This window comes from Pseudonaja textilis, chromosome 4 (genome assembly GCF_049901715.1).
Source record: "Pseudonaja textilis isolate UNSWEBS1 chromosome 4, rPseTex1.2, whole genome shotgun sequence".
Taxonomy (NCBI): Eukaryota; Metazoa; Chordata; class Lepidosauria; order Squamata; family Elapidae; genus Pseudonaja; species Pseudonaja textilis.
This window is the reverse complement of record NC_141993.1, coordinates 78,183,500-78,198,451: the sequence shown is the minus strand read 5'-3', so window position 1 is coordinate 78,198,451 and position 14,952 is coordinate 78,183,500. Positions and strand designations below refer to the sequence as shown.

The 14,952-nt window shown below is 41.7% G+C and overlaps 1 protein-coding gene across 2 annotated transcripts; it reads left to right on the top strand.

Moving 5' to 3' along the window:
* Positions 1-3,455: 3,455 nt before the first annotated feature.
* On the top strand, positions 3,456-13,772 carry GHSR (growth hormone secretagogue receptor). Of its 2 annotated transcripts, none has more exons than XM_087933459.1 (2): positions 3,456-4,923; positions 12,404-13,772. In XM_087933459.1, exons 1-2 carry the CDS (start codon positions 4,167-4,169, stop codon positions 12,478-12,480), a joined length of 834 nt encoding a protein of 277 aa, XP_087789585.1. In that variant the 5' UTR covers positions 3,456-4,166; the 3' UTR covers positions 12,481-13,772. The 2 variants fall into 2 exon arrangements, with proteins under 2 accessions (XP_087789585.1, XP_026561452.1); XM_026705667.2 differs by having other exon boundaries at positions 12,256-13,772.
* The last annotated feature ends 1,180 nt before the right edge of the window (positions 13,773-14,952 follow it).

Here is a 14,952-nt window from a genome sequence, read left to right as displayed (position 1 = left end):
CACATTCACAATCTGCTCTCTCAGTGCCAGCATTTCACCAGCACCTTCTCCATCTCTGTAGCCTTACAGAAATTTAGGAATGCAAAATCAAAGGAGACCCTTTCTCCACAGAGAATGTGTAGATTACACAACACTGCAGTTCAGGGATGCTAAAAAAACAACAACATTCAGTTGTGATGCTGAATCAACATCCTTCCATTGGCATAATGGGAGAGAACAGGCCCAAGGAGTCTCACTTGGAACTGTCCATGGTCCTGCTGTCTCTCTCATGAACTAGAATTGATTTCCCTTATAGCAATTGTACTTAGACATATACCGCTTTACAGTGCTTTACAGCCCTCTCGAAGCAGTTTACAGAGTCATCATATTGCCCCCAACAATCTGGGCCCTCAATTTACAACCCCTCACCCCCAGAAGGATAGAAAGCTGAGTCAACCTTGAGCCTAGTGAGATTTGAACTGCCAAATTTCAGGCAGCCATCAATCAGCAGAAGTAGCCTGCAGTACTGCACTGTGCCACTTTGGCTCAGTTTGGCGTTATTAATTTCTGCACAGTTCAAATCACTATTGAATGAACACCTGCCAGCTGCTAAAGTCTGCTGTTGATGGCAGACTTTGATATAGGTATTATCCCAGCAAGTAAGAGGTATGTAGTGAAATTGTAATGGTGAATGGTAAAAAAGCAAGCTATTATTTGTAGGTCTTTGAGTACAATTCTAACCCTGAGAGATGGTGGCTGCAATTACCAGACCATTCCATCCAACTGGAGGATGGGCTCCATCAAAGCTTTGAACACAGACAGGGTGGCTCGGTGCTAGGACATTTCCTTCTCCCAAGAAGATATTAAGTGAAATAAAACCAGGATGCTAATTGGAAGCTCTAATAAGGAAGGCAAAGCTCAGATTAATTGGAGGCATATGGCAAAAACGAAGTCATTGAAAAGATCCTAAAGTTTGGGGGAATTGAAGGCAATTGAAGGGGGGAACAACAGAAGGCAAAATGTTGGTAATATCAGAAATATGAGGCCATAAGAGCAGTTTTTGACAGTCAGTTCTGGTGGAATTGTGGCCAGCTGACAAAGACTGAATCGTTGAACTACAAAACTCACACACCTCCTGTGCTGAAAATTCTGAATTCTCCCGGTTATAAAGAACATTGGTAGCAAAGAAAACTCTCTACCTGAAACGGTGCCATTTTTTTTTCTTTTATGAAGTAGAGTAGGGGTCCCCAAACTTGGCAACTTTAAGACTTGTGGACTTCCACTCCCAGAATTCTCCAGCCATTCTGGGAGTGGAAGTCCACAAGTCTTAAAGTTGCCAAGTTTGAAGACCTCTGAAGCAGAGGAAAGGCCATAGACCGACCCATTCCTTGGTATAAAAGCACCACCGAATCCGCTACAACCAACCCAATGCACGACGGAACTCAGCCAGTGGGACAACTCACCTAATACACTTGACCAGCTGCTTTTTTTCACTGTGTGTTTAAACTTGGTTTGGTTTAACTCTGGCTCGGTGATTTAAGCCTTTTTCTTCGAACCTTAGTTCATTCAGAGACCGGTAGATTACTGGGAAATGGGTTCAATCAGGTCTCCGAGAAGCGGACCGCGTGGCGATCCCGCCCGATCCTCTTTTTTTTAAATTTTTTATTTCTAAACACGCTGCCATTTCTTTATCCCGCTGCTGGGATCTCTTCGCACCATCCTCTCTCGCCTCCCTATCCAGCCCTTGGATCGTCCTCAGAGAAGGACGTTTGGTGGCTCAATTTGACGCGCGCGTTGGCCATCCTCCCTCCCTCCCCCCCCCCACCTCAGAGGGGCGCTCCCCGCCGGATCGGGCTCTTTGCTGGGGCGAGTGGTGTGTCCGTCGGGGGTGGGAGGGAGACGGAGAAGGGAGCCGAGGCGCTGCGGGGGAGAGCGCCCCTATCGCTCCGGTAGATGCTCCCGAAGGTCGATCCTTTCTGGGGACGGTCGATTCCAGGGCTCAGATGGCTTGTGTGTGTGTGTGTGCGCGCGCGCGCGCGCGCGCGGGGTGGAAATAATAGCCGTGATGATGATAAACAATAACAATATGCCGCTTCTGTTGCTTGGCTTTATCCAGGCTTAAACGAGAAGCCGTTCCTTTCACCCAACCTTTCCCGAAGCTGGAAGCCGCGCGCTTTTTGCCCTGCTCAGCGCAGCTCGCCGGCGCGCTCTCTGCAGCCGGGTGTCTTTGAAAGCTGGGGACGGGGCTCCCTCCTCGGGGGGGTGGGGTGGGGGGTGGGCGCGTACCCGGCTGGGCCGACCCTGCCTCTCCGCCTCGCCCGTTCCTGCTGTGTCTCCGCGCCACGCGGGACAGAAGGAGAAAAGTTTGGCCGTGGGAGTGGGCCAGGTAAGCCGGCGGCGGATGGGTCATGGTGGAGGGGGTGGGTGGGAGGTGAGGGCTTCTCCAGGAGAGGAATCAGACTTTCTTATTTAGGGGACTCCCCCCGCCATAATGGGCCCCTTTGAAAGGCAGGAGATGCCTCTTGATCCTTTAGATGCTTCCTGCAGACCACCTACCTGCAATTCAGGGAGAGAGGGGTGTCTCTTGCCTAATAACAGTATATGAATACTATTAATAGTATTGTTAATAATACTGCTGCAACAACAACAACAACAATAGTAATAAATGGGAGGTTGGCACTTTCCCCTTGTGCCGTGGAATTGTATAGCCATTGGAAGAGTTCTCCTACCAAAGAGTAGCATTTTATTCTCAAGTTTACTTTAACCTTGTTCTGCTCTCCCGAACGGTGTGCAGTTTAAACAAAGGAGAGAATAGTTCATCAAATGGGATTTGATCAAAGTGCTCGGCAATAAAAAAGGAAATAAAACGAGATTGGGACACATGCAAGCAGCATCCAGTGGAGTAAGCCAGCATCTTGTCATTATTCCAGACTGAGAAATTTTTAAAAAATCTTAATTGGTGATTTGCATCTGACTAGGGATGGAAGGAAGGACAGACAGACTGTAAAATACCCCCCCCTTTCCTTTCAGCACTTTTGGAAAGTGCAAGCTCCACAGTTTATAGTTTATTATATTTCACCAGTTATGTTATATTTTATTAATGTTCATCAGTTATTTGAAAAATACTATTTATTTGGATTGAAAGCAGGATAAATTAAATATATAGATATTTACTTTTTACTCGACTCTTGTTGAACAACAGACCACTTCTTCACAGAGCTTCGCTGGTCTTAGGTAAAATGTATCTCTGTAAAAATGCTGCAGGTTAGGCTAGATTAAGAGGATAAAGCTGAGTTCACACAACTAAGCCAACGAAAGAGCTTGTTAAATTTGTCCATTGTTATTCTTGAGTTATTTTATTGCAGGCTTGTTTAGAAGTTTAATGCTTAATGTAATATATTAGCAAATGGGTTTCTTGTGTGAATGCAGTTTACAGGTCTTGAAATATACCGATTGAGTTTGATAGGTCAGCTAGTTCTTGAATTCTGATTTTACTGCATAATAATTGACTCTTCCCTGAACTGATGCCTTCCAAATGTCTTGGCACTATTAAATTCACAGGTTGAGCTTCTCATTATACCACAGTGACCTTTGATAATCCAGGTAAATAATGCAAAAGAATGCCTCTTGGTGAAAGGTTTCACAAACACCTTGGTGTCAGAAGTGGAAGTGATATTGACATAAAGGGTCATATTGGTTAAAGGAGTTGGAAGCAGAAGCTCAGCTTGGTTTCTTTCAGTGTTGCTTTTATATTCTGGTTCCTCCATGCATGCTTTTTAGTCAATGACTGCAGCCTCCATCCAAAAATGGATATGAGCAGGTCCCTCTGGAGAGAAGAACCACACCTTTTCAAGGTAGATATTTCCCATTTTCAGAAGCCCTCCTTCCTGCAATGATGAAATAGACACGTGAACCAGCTAATGATTAATACAGAAGCAAGACAATGAATATGGTAGATGAGTTACTTCATTGGAGAAAGCTGGAATCTCACAAAGGGACTGGAAAGTTTTCGTGTTAGATTAAATTTCCTCTTTCTCCTCCCGCTCCAATCCATGTCTTGCTTACCTGGCTTGTTTGTTTTCATTTAGCATCTCTCAACTGTCTTTTCATCAGAGTCCATTGCCTTGTTCTTCTCAGATATGAGGAGCAGCTAATGTACTCCCTTCAGATCAACAAACACTGACTGAATGCATAGCAAGAGCAGCTTGCAGCTCATCATGGATTATGACAACAACACACAGACTGAAGCTTCATACTTGTTCCCTGCACCTCTCCTTACAGGTGTCACTGTCATTTGTTTGCTCTTCTTCACCACTGGGATTCTTGGAAACATGATGACAATGCTGGTGGTCTTTAAATTCCGGGATATGAGGACAACCACCAACTTGTACCTCTCCAGCATGGCTTTCTCAGATCTCTTGATCTTCCTTTGCATGCCCCTAGACCTCTTCCGCTTCTGGCAGTATCGGCCCTGGAATTTTGGGGATCTTCTCTGCAAGCTCTTCCAATTTGTCAGTGAGTGTTGCACATACGCGACCATACTCAACATCACAGCCCTGAGCGTGGAGAGATATTTTGCTGTCTGCTTTCCACTCAGGGCCAAGGCGATGATCACCAAGACCAAAGTCAAACTTCTTATTCTCGTGCTCTGGGCAATATCTTTTGTCAGTGCTGGGCCCATCTTTGTTCTGGTTGGAGTGGAGCATGAGAATGGGACAAATCCTTTGGATACCAATGAATGTCGAATCACAGAGTATGCCATTCATTCAGGGTTGCTGACCATTATGGTGTGGACTTCTAGTGTCTTCTTTTTCCTGCCCGTTTTCTGCTTGACCGTTCTCTACAGCCTCATTGTGAGAAAGCTTTGGAAGCGGAAGAAGAAAAACATTGGGCGAAAGACCTCCATCAGGGACAAGTACAACAGACAAACAATAAAAATGCTAGGTAAGGTACCTGATCTATTTCTTTCCCTAGACAAGCTTGCTTATTCCGTAAATCCAAGATGTGAGATCCATAATATGGTCCATTGAACCAATTAAAAGTCGTATTGAAACATGAAACATTTTAAGTAACATAGAACATGTCCTTCAGATTAGATTTAAGAAGAGACTGGACGGCCATTTAAGAATAGAATAACAGAGTTGGAAGGGACCCTGGAGGTCTTCTAGTCCAACCCCCTTGCTCAGGTAGGAAACCCTACACCGTTTCAGACAAATGGTTGTCCAATCTCTTCTTTAAAACTTCCAGTGTTGGAGCATTCACAACTTCTGGAGGCGAATTGTTCCACTGATAAGTTGTTCTGTCAGGAAATTTCTCCTTAGTTCTTAGGTTGCTTCCCTCCTTGATTAGTTTCCACCCATTGCTTCTTGTCCTACCCTCTGGTGCTTTGGAGAATAGCTTGACTCCCTCTTCTTTGTGGCAGCCCCTGAGATATTGGAACACCGCTATCATGTCACCCGCTAGTCCTCCTTTTCATCAAACTAGACATACCCAATTCCAGCAACCGTTCTGTTTGTCTGAAATGGCATAAGTTCTTTCTACTTGAGCAGGGAGTTGCACAAGACCTCCAAGGTCCCTTCCAGCTCTATTCTGATTGATGGATTAAGAGTGATGTGCAACTTGAAACAGCTTGCTTAGTCCTACATTCTTTAGCAGGTTGCATTATAGTTATTAAGCTACACTCGTGATGCATGTCTCATCAGTATATGATGAAATGTTTGATTCTTCCTCAGTGATTCTCTTCTCCAGATTGTCATTTGACCAAGAGGTCCTGATCTAGAACATATCCATTTGGATATGTGGACAGGACGACTGATCAGAAAGTTCCATTCAGCTTTAGCTTCCGTGCCTCCAAGTGTGGTAGAGTTATTAAGATGGATTAGAAGTGAGGACACCCAGCTTCAACTCCATCCTCAGCCACGGAAGTTCACTCGATGACTGTGAGCCAGCCGTTTACTTTCTGCCCATCCTAATTCACAAAGTTGTCGCTGTGGTTGATGAAAAAAATTGGTGGAGTTATGCTATTTTGAGCTACCGGAGGAAAAGCATATTCCAGAGGTGGTATTCAGCAGATTCTGACCAGTTCTGGAGAAAATTTTGAGCGAAAATTTTGAGTAGTTCAGAGAACAGGAAAATACCCCCTCTCACTGGCCCCACCCCATCTATACTCCGCCTCCCAAGTCCCAGCTGATCGGCTGGGTCTTCTTTTGTTGCCCTGCACAGGAGATCAGAGCTGGAAAGCAAGTTAGTGGGGTGGGGAGGGAGTGGGATTTTGCAGTAACTTCCCTCCAGGAGTGGGAGGGAATTGAGATTTTATAGTATCCTTCCCCTGCTACGCCCACCAAGTCATGCCAGGCCCACCACCAAGCCTACAGAACCGGTAGTAACATTTTGAATCCCACCACTGGCATATTCATATAACAACTTTAAAAAATGTATCATTTTTAGAGGACATGATCTGAAGCCCTAGAAAAATGAAATAATGATTGCCTCTGGGCTCCTGCAGGTTGTACTTTTTCACTATCCTCAGTCAACAGGTTAGGTCAAGTCAAATACTTATTTGGTTCCTCATGCAGATAGTGAGATGCTTAAGGCTCTGATGATCACATCTCTTCCTGCTATGACTTTCCAACATCTTTGAAATATCTAGGGAAGACTTCCAGATTTGGAAAAGTCGTAAAACACAGTCATATTACTTAAAGGTTCAGCTTGCGGAACAATTAACTTGGTCAACTGATTTTCAAGCATTCTGCAATATATGGAGTCATATAACTTTACCAAATTAAGACTGAGCCATAGCTTAACCCAAGTTAAAGCTATCAGGTTTAATATCTTAGTTATGAATATCCATTGGATCTTTAATGATCAGATTGAATATTGTGTTGGATAGATGTTTAAGTCAGTCTTGCATATAGCATTGCTGATCAGATACGATGACCAGAATCTACAGATTTATTTTCCCTTGGAGAAACTGATACAAGACTGTTTGATAAACCTGATTGGGTCAGAATCCTGCACTTTGAAGCCCAATTGAGGAAATCCATCAAGTCTGAAGGGTACAGTTTTCTGCTTGGGAATATAAAGAGTAATTTGTGATAACTTGCCTCCAGATACACCGTGGACTGAATTGCATGCAATAGTAGATTCATGTTTAATAAACATTACAAAGAGTTAAACATATAATGCTGCCAGAAATAGCAATGATCATTCTTCATGTATTTAAAAGCTTTTTTTCCCTTTAGTCACATTAAAAATATTTACATTTTAGCAGCAACTTTTGCAAAGACTTGCGGAGTGGAAATTTTGCACTTCTGCTTCTTACTATTAGAGGAAAATGAACATATCATAAACAATGGAGTTGGAAAGTTAACACTATTGTCATAATCCTGTACACTACTAAGAATAAGCTTTATAGAATGCAGGGAGACCTACTTGCGTAGTCTCAATTATCAACTCATTCAGGGATGAACTCCTTTGGTCTTGGTGGGAGCATCTGCATATTGGTGTCCAAAGATCAATCCACAACTATTTGGTCAAAGCCTCACCCCTTTTCATGTGCAACATATGTAAAAGGGGGCAATGCTTTGATTTCATGACCATCACATAGACTTCTTGGACCCCCTCCCCCAACAGATGCCCCTGTGGGAAAGTGGTTGTTCGGTAGGTAAGATTTCATGATTGCTGACAAGTGTCTTTGCTAGGAAGACCAAAAGGAAAGTTGACCAAATATCAATAAGACTCTTTATTAGGACTTACCTTGTGATAATGGTGGTGAAGCATACTTTGCCTGTATGTGTTTGCTGATGGCAAACCCAGAGACCCTGTTTTGGAACAGGGGGAGCTTGGAAGCATACCTCTGCCCTATAGACTACTGAAGATCTGACAGTCCCCATCATTTTAATTTTCTAGACTTGGCCCTGCCTCAACGCACTGGAGTAGAGTGAAGTCAAAGATATGAATGAAATAGGTTGCATCAGCGAAGTATGGTAGAAGTGCCAGATTTTGGTTTTTATTGTTTTTTATTGTTTTTATAGTTATATGTATATTGTTATTGCTAGGTTGTCAGATGCCCATTAGTTTGATTTTAAGGTGGGTGGCTAGACAAAGGTTTTAAGTAAATAAATGTTTAACAGGTTATGCAATGACTTTACTTAACCTGGTCAAGTATGTGAAACAGATTAAGGGGAGAAAAGTGTTTTGCAATTTGCAAGAAAGATGGTTGGGGAAAAGAAAAAGGAATGGTCTTTCTATGTTGCTATAGAAAGTCATTGGTTTTACAAACCAAAATAAAAAGGGTTTGGGCTTTTTCACCTTACTATTTTTTAAAAAATTATAAAGCCACTCAAGTCCAGAGTTAGTTATTGACTCTGTTTTCTTCCAGACTCTTTAAATGTGATCCAAAGAAAAAGGTAATAGCTACAAAAAGTGTCAATTTGCAATAATTTAGGCTTTTAGTCATTCTTGTTTCTTTTGGTGGACCAACTGCAGATCTCTAAATTTTATTTCTTGGCTAAGTGGGGGAAAAATCTTTAGAGTACTTGGTGGTTATAGTCCTGACTGCAGAGGGTTCTGTTGCCATTCAGTTGACATCAGTTGACATCATTTGTCTTCAGTTGTCACACACACACACGAATTTAAGGCTCTCTCTCTTTCTTTAAGCTTTTTCTTTAAGAATTTAAGCTCTGATTTATTTTGAGAAGAACATTGAAGTTAGACATGGCAATTTGGTTTTTTCACAATAAATCACAATAAGAGTTATAATAAAGCTCTGTGGCATTTTATTGGAAGGTGCCAATAAGCATGTGGCAATCTGAGAGGGCAATCAGGTCATTATTTAAAGATGTTACAATATTCTCATCTGTAAAAATGGAGAATAGGTCCACACCTCTTTTGTAGAATAGCTCTACAGATTTGATAGATTGCCATCATGTTTCCCTTCAATAATCTCTTAGTAGGCTAAACCTAACCCAACTTTTAGCAATCTCTCATCAGGTTTATATTGCAGATCTTTCACCACTTGAGATCTTAACAGATTAAGAGAGTTGGAAGGGACCTTGTAGGTCATCTAGTCCAACCTCCCTTTCCCACAAGACTGACTCTAAACATTTTGGGCCAACAGGCAAATGATGTTTCCTCTGTTAATAGCCTTGGGGACTCTACAGTGGCTCAGTTATTTTTGACATTCAGCCAGAAAATCTGAGGACCTCTTCATTGTTGAAAGTGAGACCGTAGCAATAAATTAAGGAATTAAGGAAGTAATCAATTAGGGAATGCAAAGTTTGTTGCCCTTCCTTGAAACTCCAAATCTGAAACACGAGAGCCCAATTGTTTGGACCACCAATAGTTTTTTCCCCTTTCCATATGAAGTTTATCCTCCCAAAAATTCAGTGATGAATTTTTGCTACTTTTCTGTTAAAGTTGCCTTGGGTAGAATTATCCAAGTTGGGTAGAGATATTACAGAGAAGAAAAAGGCAGGTTTAATTGTTTGTTCCCATTATCACTAGGACAGGTAATGTTTTGAGATCACTGATATGCCCTCCAAAGTTAATTCAGTAACAGAATAGTACGGCTATATCCAGAAAGTCACCAGGAACCCAGATTGATTTGAAGGCGACTTTAATGTATTTTATATGGCTTAAGGGAACAAAAGGGTTGTTGATATATTTTATGTATTTACCAGATTTATGTCCTGCTTTTCTTTCAATTGCTCATGGCAGTTTATATCAGGATATCATCCCTATGAGTGGTGTGTGCAGAGATTGAGAGTGACTGGTTCAGTCATTCAAGGAAATGTCTAACTAGAGCAGAGGTCTAAATAAATGTAGTGTAGTGGTTCATTAGGAAGACCCAGATTTAAAACCATCCTCTAGATCAGTGGCCCCCAAACTTGGCAACTTTAAGACTTGTGGACTTCAACTCCCAGAATTCTCCAACCAGTTATGGGAGTTGAAGTCCACAAGTCTTAAAGTTGCCAGGTTTGGGGGCCACTGATCTAGAGGATGGTTTTAAATCTGGGTCTTCCTAATGAACCACTACACTACATTTATTCCTGTAGTCAATGAATCGTATGGGTCCATGGCAACTCTTAACAGGTTGATCATCACCTTATTCTTTGTCCTGACTTTATTTTATTTTCAGTAAGTGAAAACAAAGTTGAACACCCAATGAGAACATCTCCTTTTCTCAGTTGGAACTGTTATGAGACCATAACAATCAAGCCTATTAGCATTGACATAGAAGCTTCTACCACAGACAAGATACACATTTGAAAACTTCCATGGTCTTCCTAAGACACAATTTCATCTGTATTTACCTATATTCTGTAGCGGGACCTCAAGGAAAATTATTTTTTCAGAAGAATATAAGAACAATCTCCTAGTTCAGACCCAAGTCTGTATCCTACTTTCCACAGAAGTCAGACTTCTGTGAGAAGAAGCCTGTGTAATAAGAGTGGTGTTAAACAATATCTTTTCTGTGACTCTTGAAGTAATATCTTGATACTTTAACTTGTAGCTGTCTTTCACTTTATTTTCCATCAGTCAGTGGCAACCACCAGTGATCTCACTTGTGATGAATTACACAAGGTGACTCTATATTTGCTGGATAATAATACTTCTTGCTTGTCAAGATCCTTGACTTCCAGCATTATGTATCTGAGCCCCTGAAGATAACTTAGGTTCCCCTTTCTCATTTTCTCCATTTTGTACATAATTTTATGCACTTCCACATTATTTTCCTTTACTAAATCTTCTTTCTAAAACAGATTCTAAATAGTCCCAAATCCAGTTTAGATTATAGATTAATAGAGTTGGAAGGGATCTTGTAGGTCATCTAGTCCAACCCCCTGCCCAAGCAGGAGACCATACACCATTTCTGACAAATGCCAGTCCAATCTCTTCTTGAAAGCCTTGTGATGAATCTCCCACAGCTTGTGAAGGCAAGCTGTTCCATTGGTTAATTGTTCTCATTGTCAGAAAATTTCTCCTTATTTCCAGATTAAATCTCCCCTTGTTCAGTTTCCATCCATTATTCCTTGTCTGGCCTACAGGTGCTTTAGAAAATAGCTTGACCCCTTCCTCTCTATGTCAGTCCCTCAGATATTGGAACACTGCTATCATGTCTCCCCTGGTCCTTCTCTTCACTAGGTAAGTCAAGCCTGTAGCTGTTCTTCATATGTTTTAGTCTCTAGTTGAAATCAATGAAGTTAGTGTGAGTCAGTTCATAAAAAAAAGACTTAGATGCAACTGAGATTTTTTTAAAAAATAAGATTGAACACCATGGACCATAAAAGCTTGCATGTTACCCAGTTTATGTACTGGGACTATATGAGCTTCTCCTTTCTATTTTAACTCTTTGGATACCTGGGGAAATTGTTGTAAAGAATGAGGCACTGACTGTCTGGAGTTGCTTGGTACATGAGATGATGGTAGAGGAAAGATTAGATCATAGGACTTTGTCCTGCAAATGAGCAACCAAGGTGGTATCTGATCTTCTGGGGCCTTGAGTAGAAAGTTGTGGAATGACATGAAAAATTGATTTTGATAACATATCAGCAACAAGAGTCAGGGTTTTAATTTGGTGAACCTGCAGACTACACCATGCTTCTTTTGTGCCCTTTTTGTGCCCATTTCTTCAAAGAGATTTTATGTACTTTGTTTAACATTTTGGAGAAACAGTGTAAGTAAAAGTGATAGAGTAGGTTTCCACCATCTTTTGTATAAGGCCGGTAAGAATTTGAGAGACTATCAGCTGTCCAAGACTAGAAACTTTTCCATAAAGCCAAATATAGGTGAAACTCAAAAAATTAGAATATCGTGCAAAAGTTCATTTATTTCAGTAATGCAACTTAAAAGGTGAAACTAATATATGGGATAGACTCATTACATGCAAAGCAAGATAGTTCAAGCCGTGATTTGCCATAATTGTGATGATTATGGCTTGAAAACCCAAATCCACAATCTCAGAAAATCAGAATATTACATGCAATCCATAAAACAAGGATTGGACATGGAACAATATCGGACCTCTGAAAAGTATAAGCATGCATATGTACTCTGTTATTATTCTAAGACATTTTTGCAGGAAGAATAGTTTTCTCATGCTTCTTCTTCCAAGATGGGTAGTCCAGATTCCCATCTCAAAATCTAGCTTGGTTTTTCTTTCCTCTGTGCTTTGACATTTGAATTAAAAAGAGAAACCTTAGCAAATATTTTAATTCACTTTCATATGGACTTGCCCTTTCTCTCTCTCTCTCTCTCTCTCTCTTTTTAAATTAGCGGTGGTGGTTTTGGCTTTTGTCCTCTGCTGGCTGCCCTTCTACCTAGGACGTTATCTCTTTTCCAAATCCTTTGAGGGGGAATCCTTGGATATCGCCGTTATCAGCCAGTACTGCAACGTAGTCTCCTTTGTTCTCTTCTACCTAAGCGCTGCCATCAACCCAATCCTGTACAACATCATGTCAAAGAAATACCGAGAAGCAGCTTGCAGGCTCTTTGGAATGAAGCCACCGAGGAAGAAAAAGCTTTTGGCGATGACAGAGAGAAGATGCCACACTTGGACAGAGTCCACGATCAGAGCAACATGAGCAGCAGAGGTGATGGACTGAGATGTCGCTCAAAGCCACTGGAGAAGGGGAAAGGGTGTTGAGGCTGGCTAAGAGATGGAGTGTTTGTTTCTTTCCATGATTTGGGAGGGCTTGCAATTTGAAAACTCAGGTATGGAGACGAAAAAGGGGGGTAACAAAAATAAATGCAGAGCTGTGAGGAATATTATGACAGATGTTCTATGTAAATATATTCATCAGCAGTGGGTGAAACAGCTGTCCTTTTAAGTCATTTCCAGTGCCTATGATTCTATGCATAAAGATGGGAACTGAGGTGTCTTATGCTTATGAACCACAAACATGAACAAACAGAACCTGTCTTTGTGCTGTGCAGCGCAGCATGGGGAGGAACTTTTGATGGTTTCCCCATCAGGTGGGGAGCTGTATGTATTTTGTACTGGATAAAGGAAGAAATGTCATCAAAAGCAAAGCAGTTCCCTTTCCTATTAGGCAGGGAGACCTTGATAGAGGCCAGAAAGGATGGTATGGACCAGCCTGCCATGGGTTGCTTGCCACCTCATCAGTGTGACAGTCAAGTTGCAGTGGATCAAGACCCTTTCTACAAAAGGGACCCAGAGAGAGGATTGAGGTGGTCCTGGAGATAGAGACCCAGTGGAAGGCATCAGTTTCTGACCAATATCTGGCAATGGGAAGATGTGCATCACAGCAATACAGAGAAGCAGCTGTGCCATTCAATAGGGAGCAGCTGTGCCAATCAATAGGTGAAACGAAGCCTGACCAAATCTGGAAAACTGTAATGTAAGTTTCCCAGAATGGAAGTGGTAGGAGACTTTGAGAAACATACACACATACAAAACAAAAACCTTTCTGCCTTGTTTTAAAAATGCCAAAAGCCAGCTTTGCACATATCAATTATCGGAGGGATATTGAGAGATTCAAATGATGGTTGATGGTCAATGTTCATTTCGTAGCAAGCCTACACACAGTGGTGGGAGTCAAATTTGTTTACTACTGGTTCTGTGGGCATGGCTTGGTAGTCATGGCGTGACTTGGTGGGCATGGCTTGGTGGGCGTGGCAGGGGAAGGATACTGTAAAATTCCCATTCCCTCTCCACTCCTAGTGGAAGGATACTTCAAAATCTCCATTCCCTCCCCACTCCAAGGGGAGCTTACTGCAAAATCCCATTCCCTCTCTACCCCACTAACCTGCTTTCCTGCTCCATTCTCCTGTGCAGGACAACAAAAGAAGACCCAGCCAATCAGCTGGGACTTGGAAGGCAGAGTATAGATGGGGGTGGGGCCAGTCAGAGGTGGTATTTGCCGGTTCTCCGAACTACTCAAAATTTCCACTACCGGTTCTCCAGAACTGATCAGAACCTGCTGAATACCACCTCTGGTCTAGCAGTGTGTGAGTGAGTCTGCTAGATAGAAGTTCCCTGAGGATAGGGTCTAATACAAGTCCGAAAGCTGAGAAGCTCTGGTCTAGGTGATTGACCCAGGTTGGATCCTGCAAGATTTAATTATATTTATAATCATATCCGCTTGCTCAATTAAAACAAATCAATGTAAATGGGTATTCCTGATTAATAAACACAAGTATATGGACTTATGGTTCATTGTGAAATAGCTTTCAGCAAACACTGGAAATTTACTGCAATTTAGTTGCCCCAGTAAGATATCTACCAGTTTGCTTTTTTAAAAAAATGGATGTAAAAAAAAATCCATAAAAAAAAAACTAGTAGATGTTTCATGCAATAGGTTACTCTGATGAATTTGCCTATGGAAATGGCTTCTTATATATTAACATGGTGGGTGGAATTTATTATTAGACATATTATACTTGTGCAGGGACAGGATCGATAATCTATGTTGCTGTAAGGAAACCAGATGAATCGCTTGCAATCAAGGATAACAATGTTAATTCGGGTCACCCCTGATATAGGATGTTTGGCTGAATCTACAAGCTAGAATTATGACAACAATTCAGCGTTACTTATAAAGTTTGGAGTGAAGCTGCCTCATAAATGTGGAGTACAAGAGCTTAATAACAAGAGTGGGACTGAGTTATTATTTTCGCTGTTCAATATGGGCTCAATTCTACCCAACATTATTTGGTAAAAATAATTTTGTGGATTTTGGAAGTTCATTTTTCTAAAAGAATCTGGCACGACTAAATATTTCTGTCCTCAAAATGATTCAGCAAGCAGAAACCTAAGCTTCAAGAGGGTATCTGAGGTAAGAAGTGGAATGGAACAGCCCATGTTTCCCTGAAAATAAGACCCTGTCCTTTTTTTTTGCCACAAAAAAAGGCACCAGGTCTTATTTTCGGGAGGGGGGGGAATGTCATCCACTGACTCACTTCACTTGCACGTGTTGCCCTCAGCCTCCTTTTCATTGTCAGAGGCCTTTA

Excerpts from the sequence above, each read along its gene's own strand:
- GHSR (XM_026705667.2), top strand. The coding sequence starts at position 4,167 with ATGCATAGCAAGAGCAGCTTGCAGCTCATCATGGATTATGACAACAAC. Across the intron at positions 4,924-12,255 it reads ACAAACAATAAAAATGCTAG|CGGTGGTGGTTTTGGCTTTT; the intron begins GTAAGGTACCTG and ends TTTTTAAATTAG.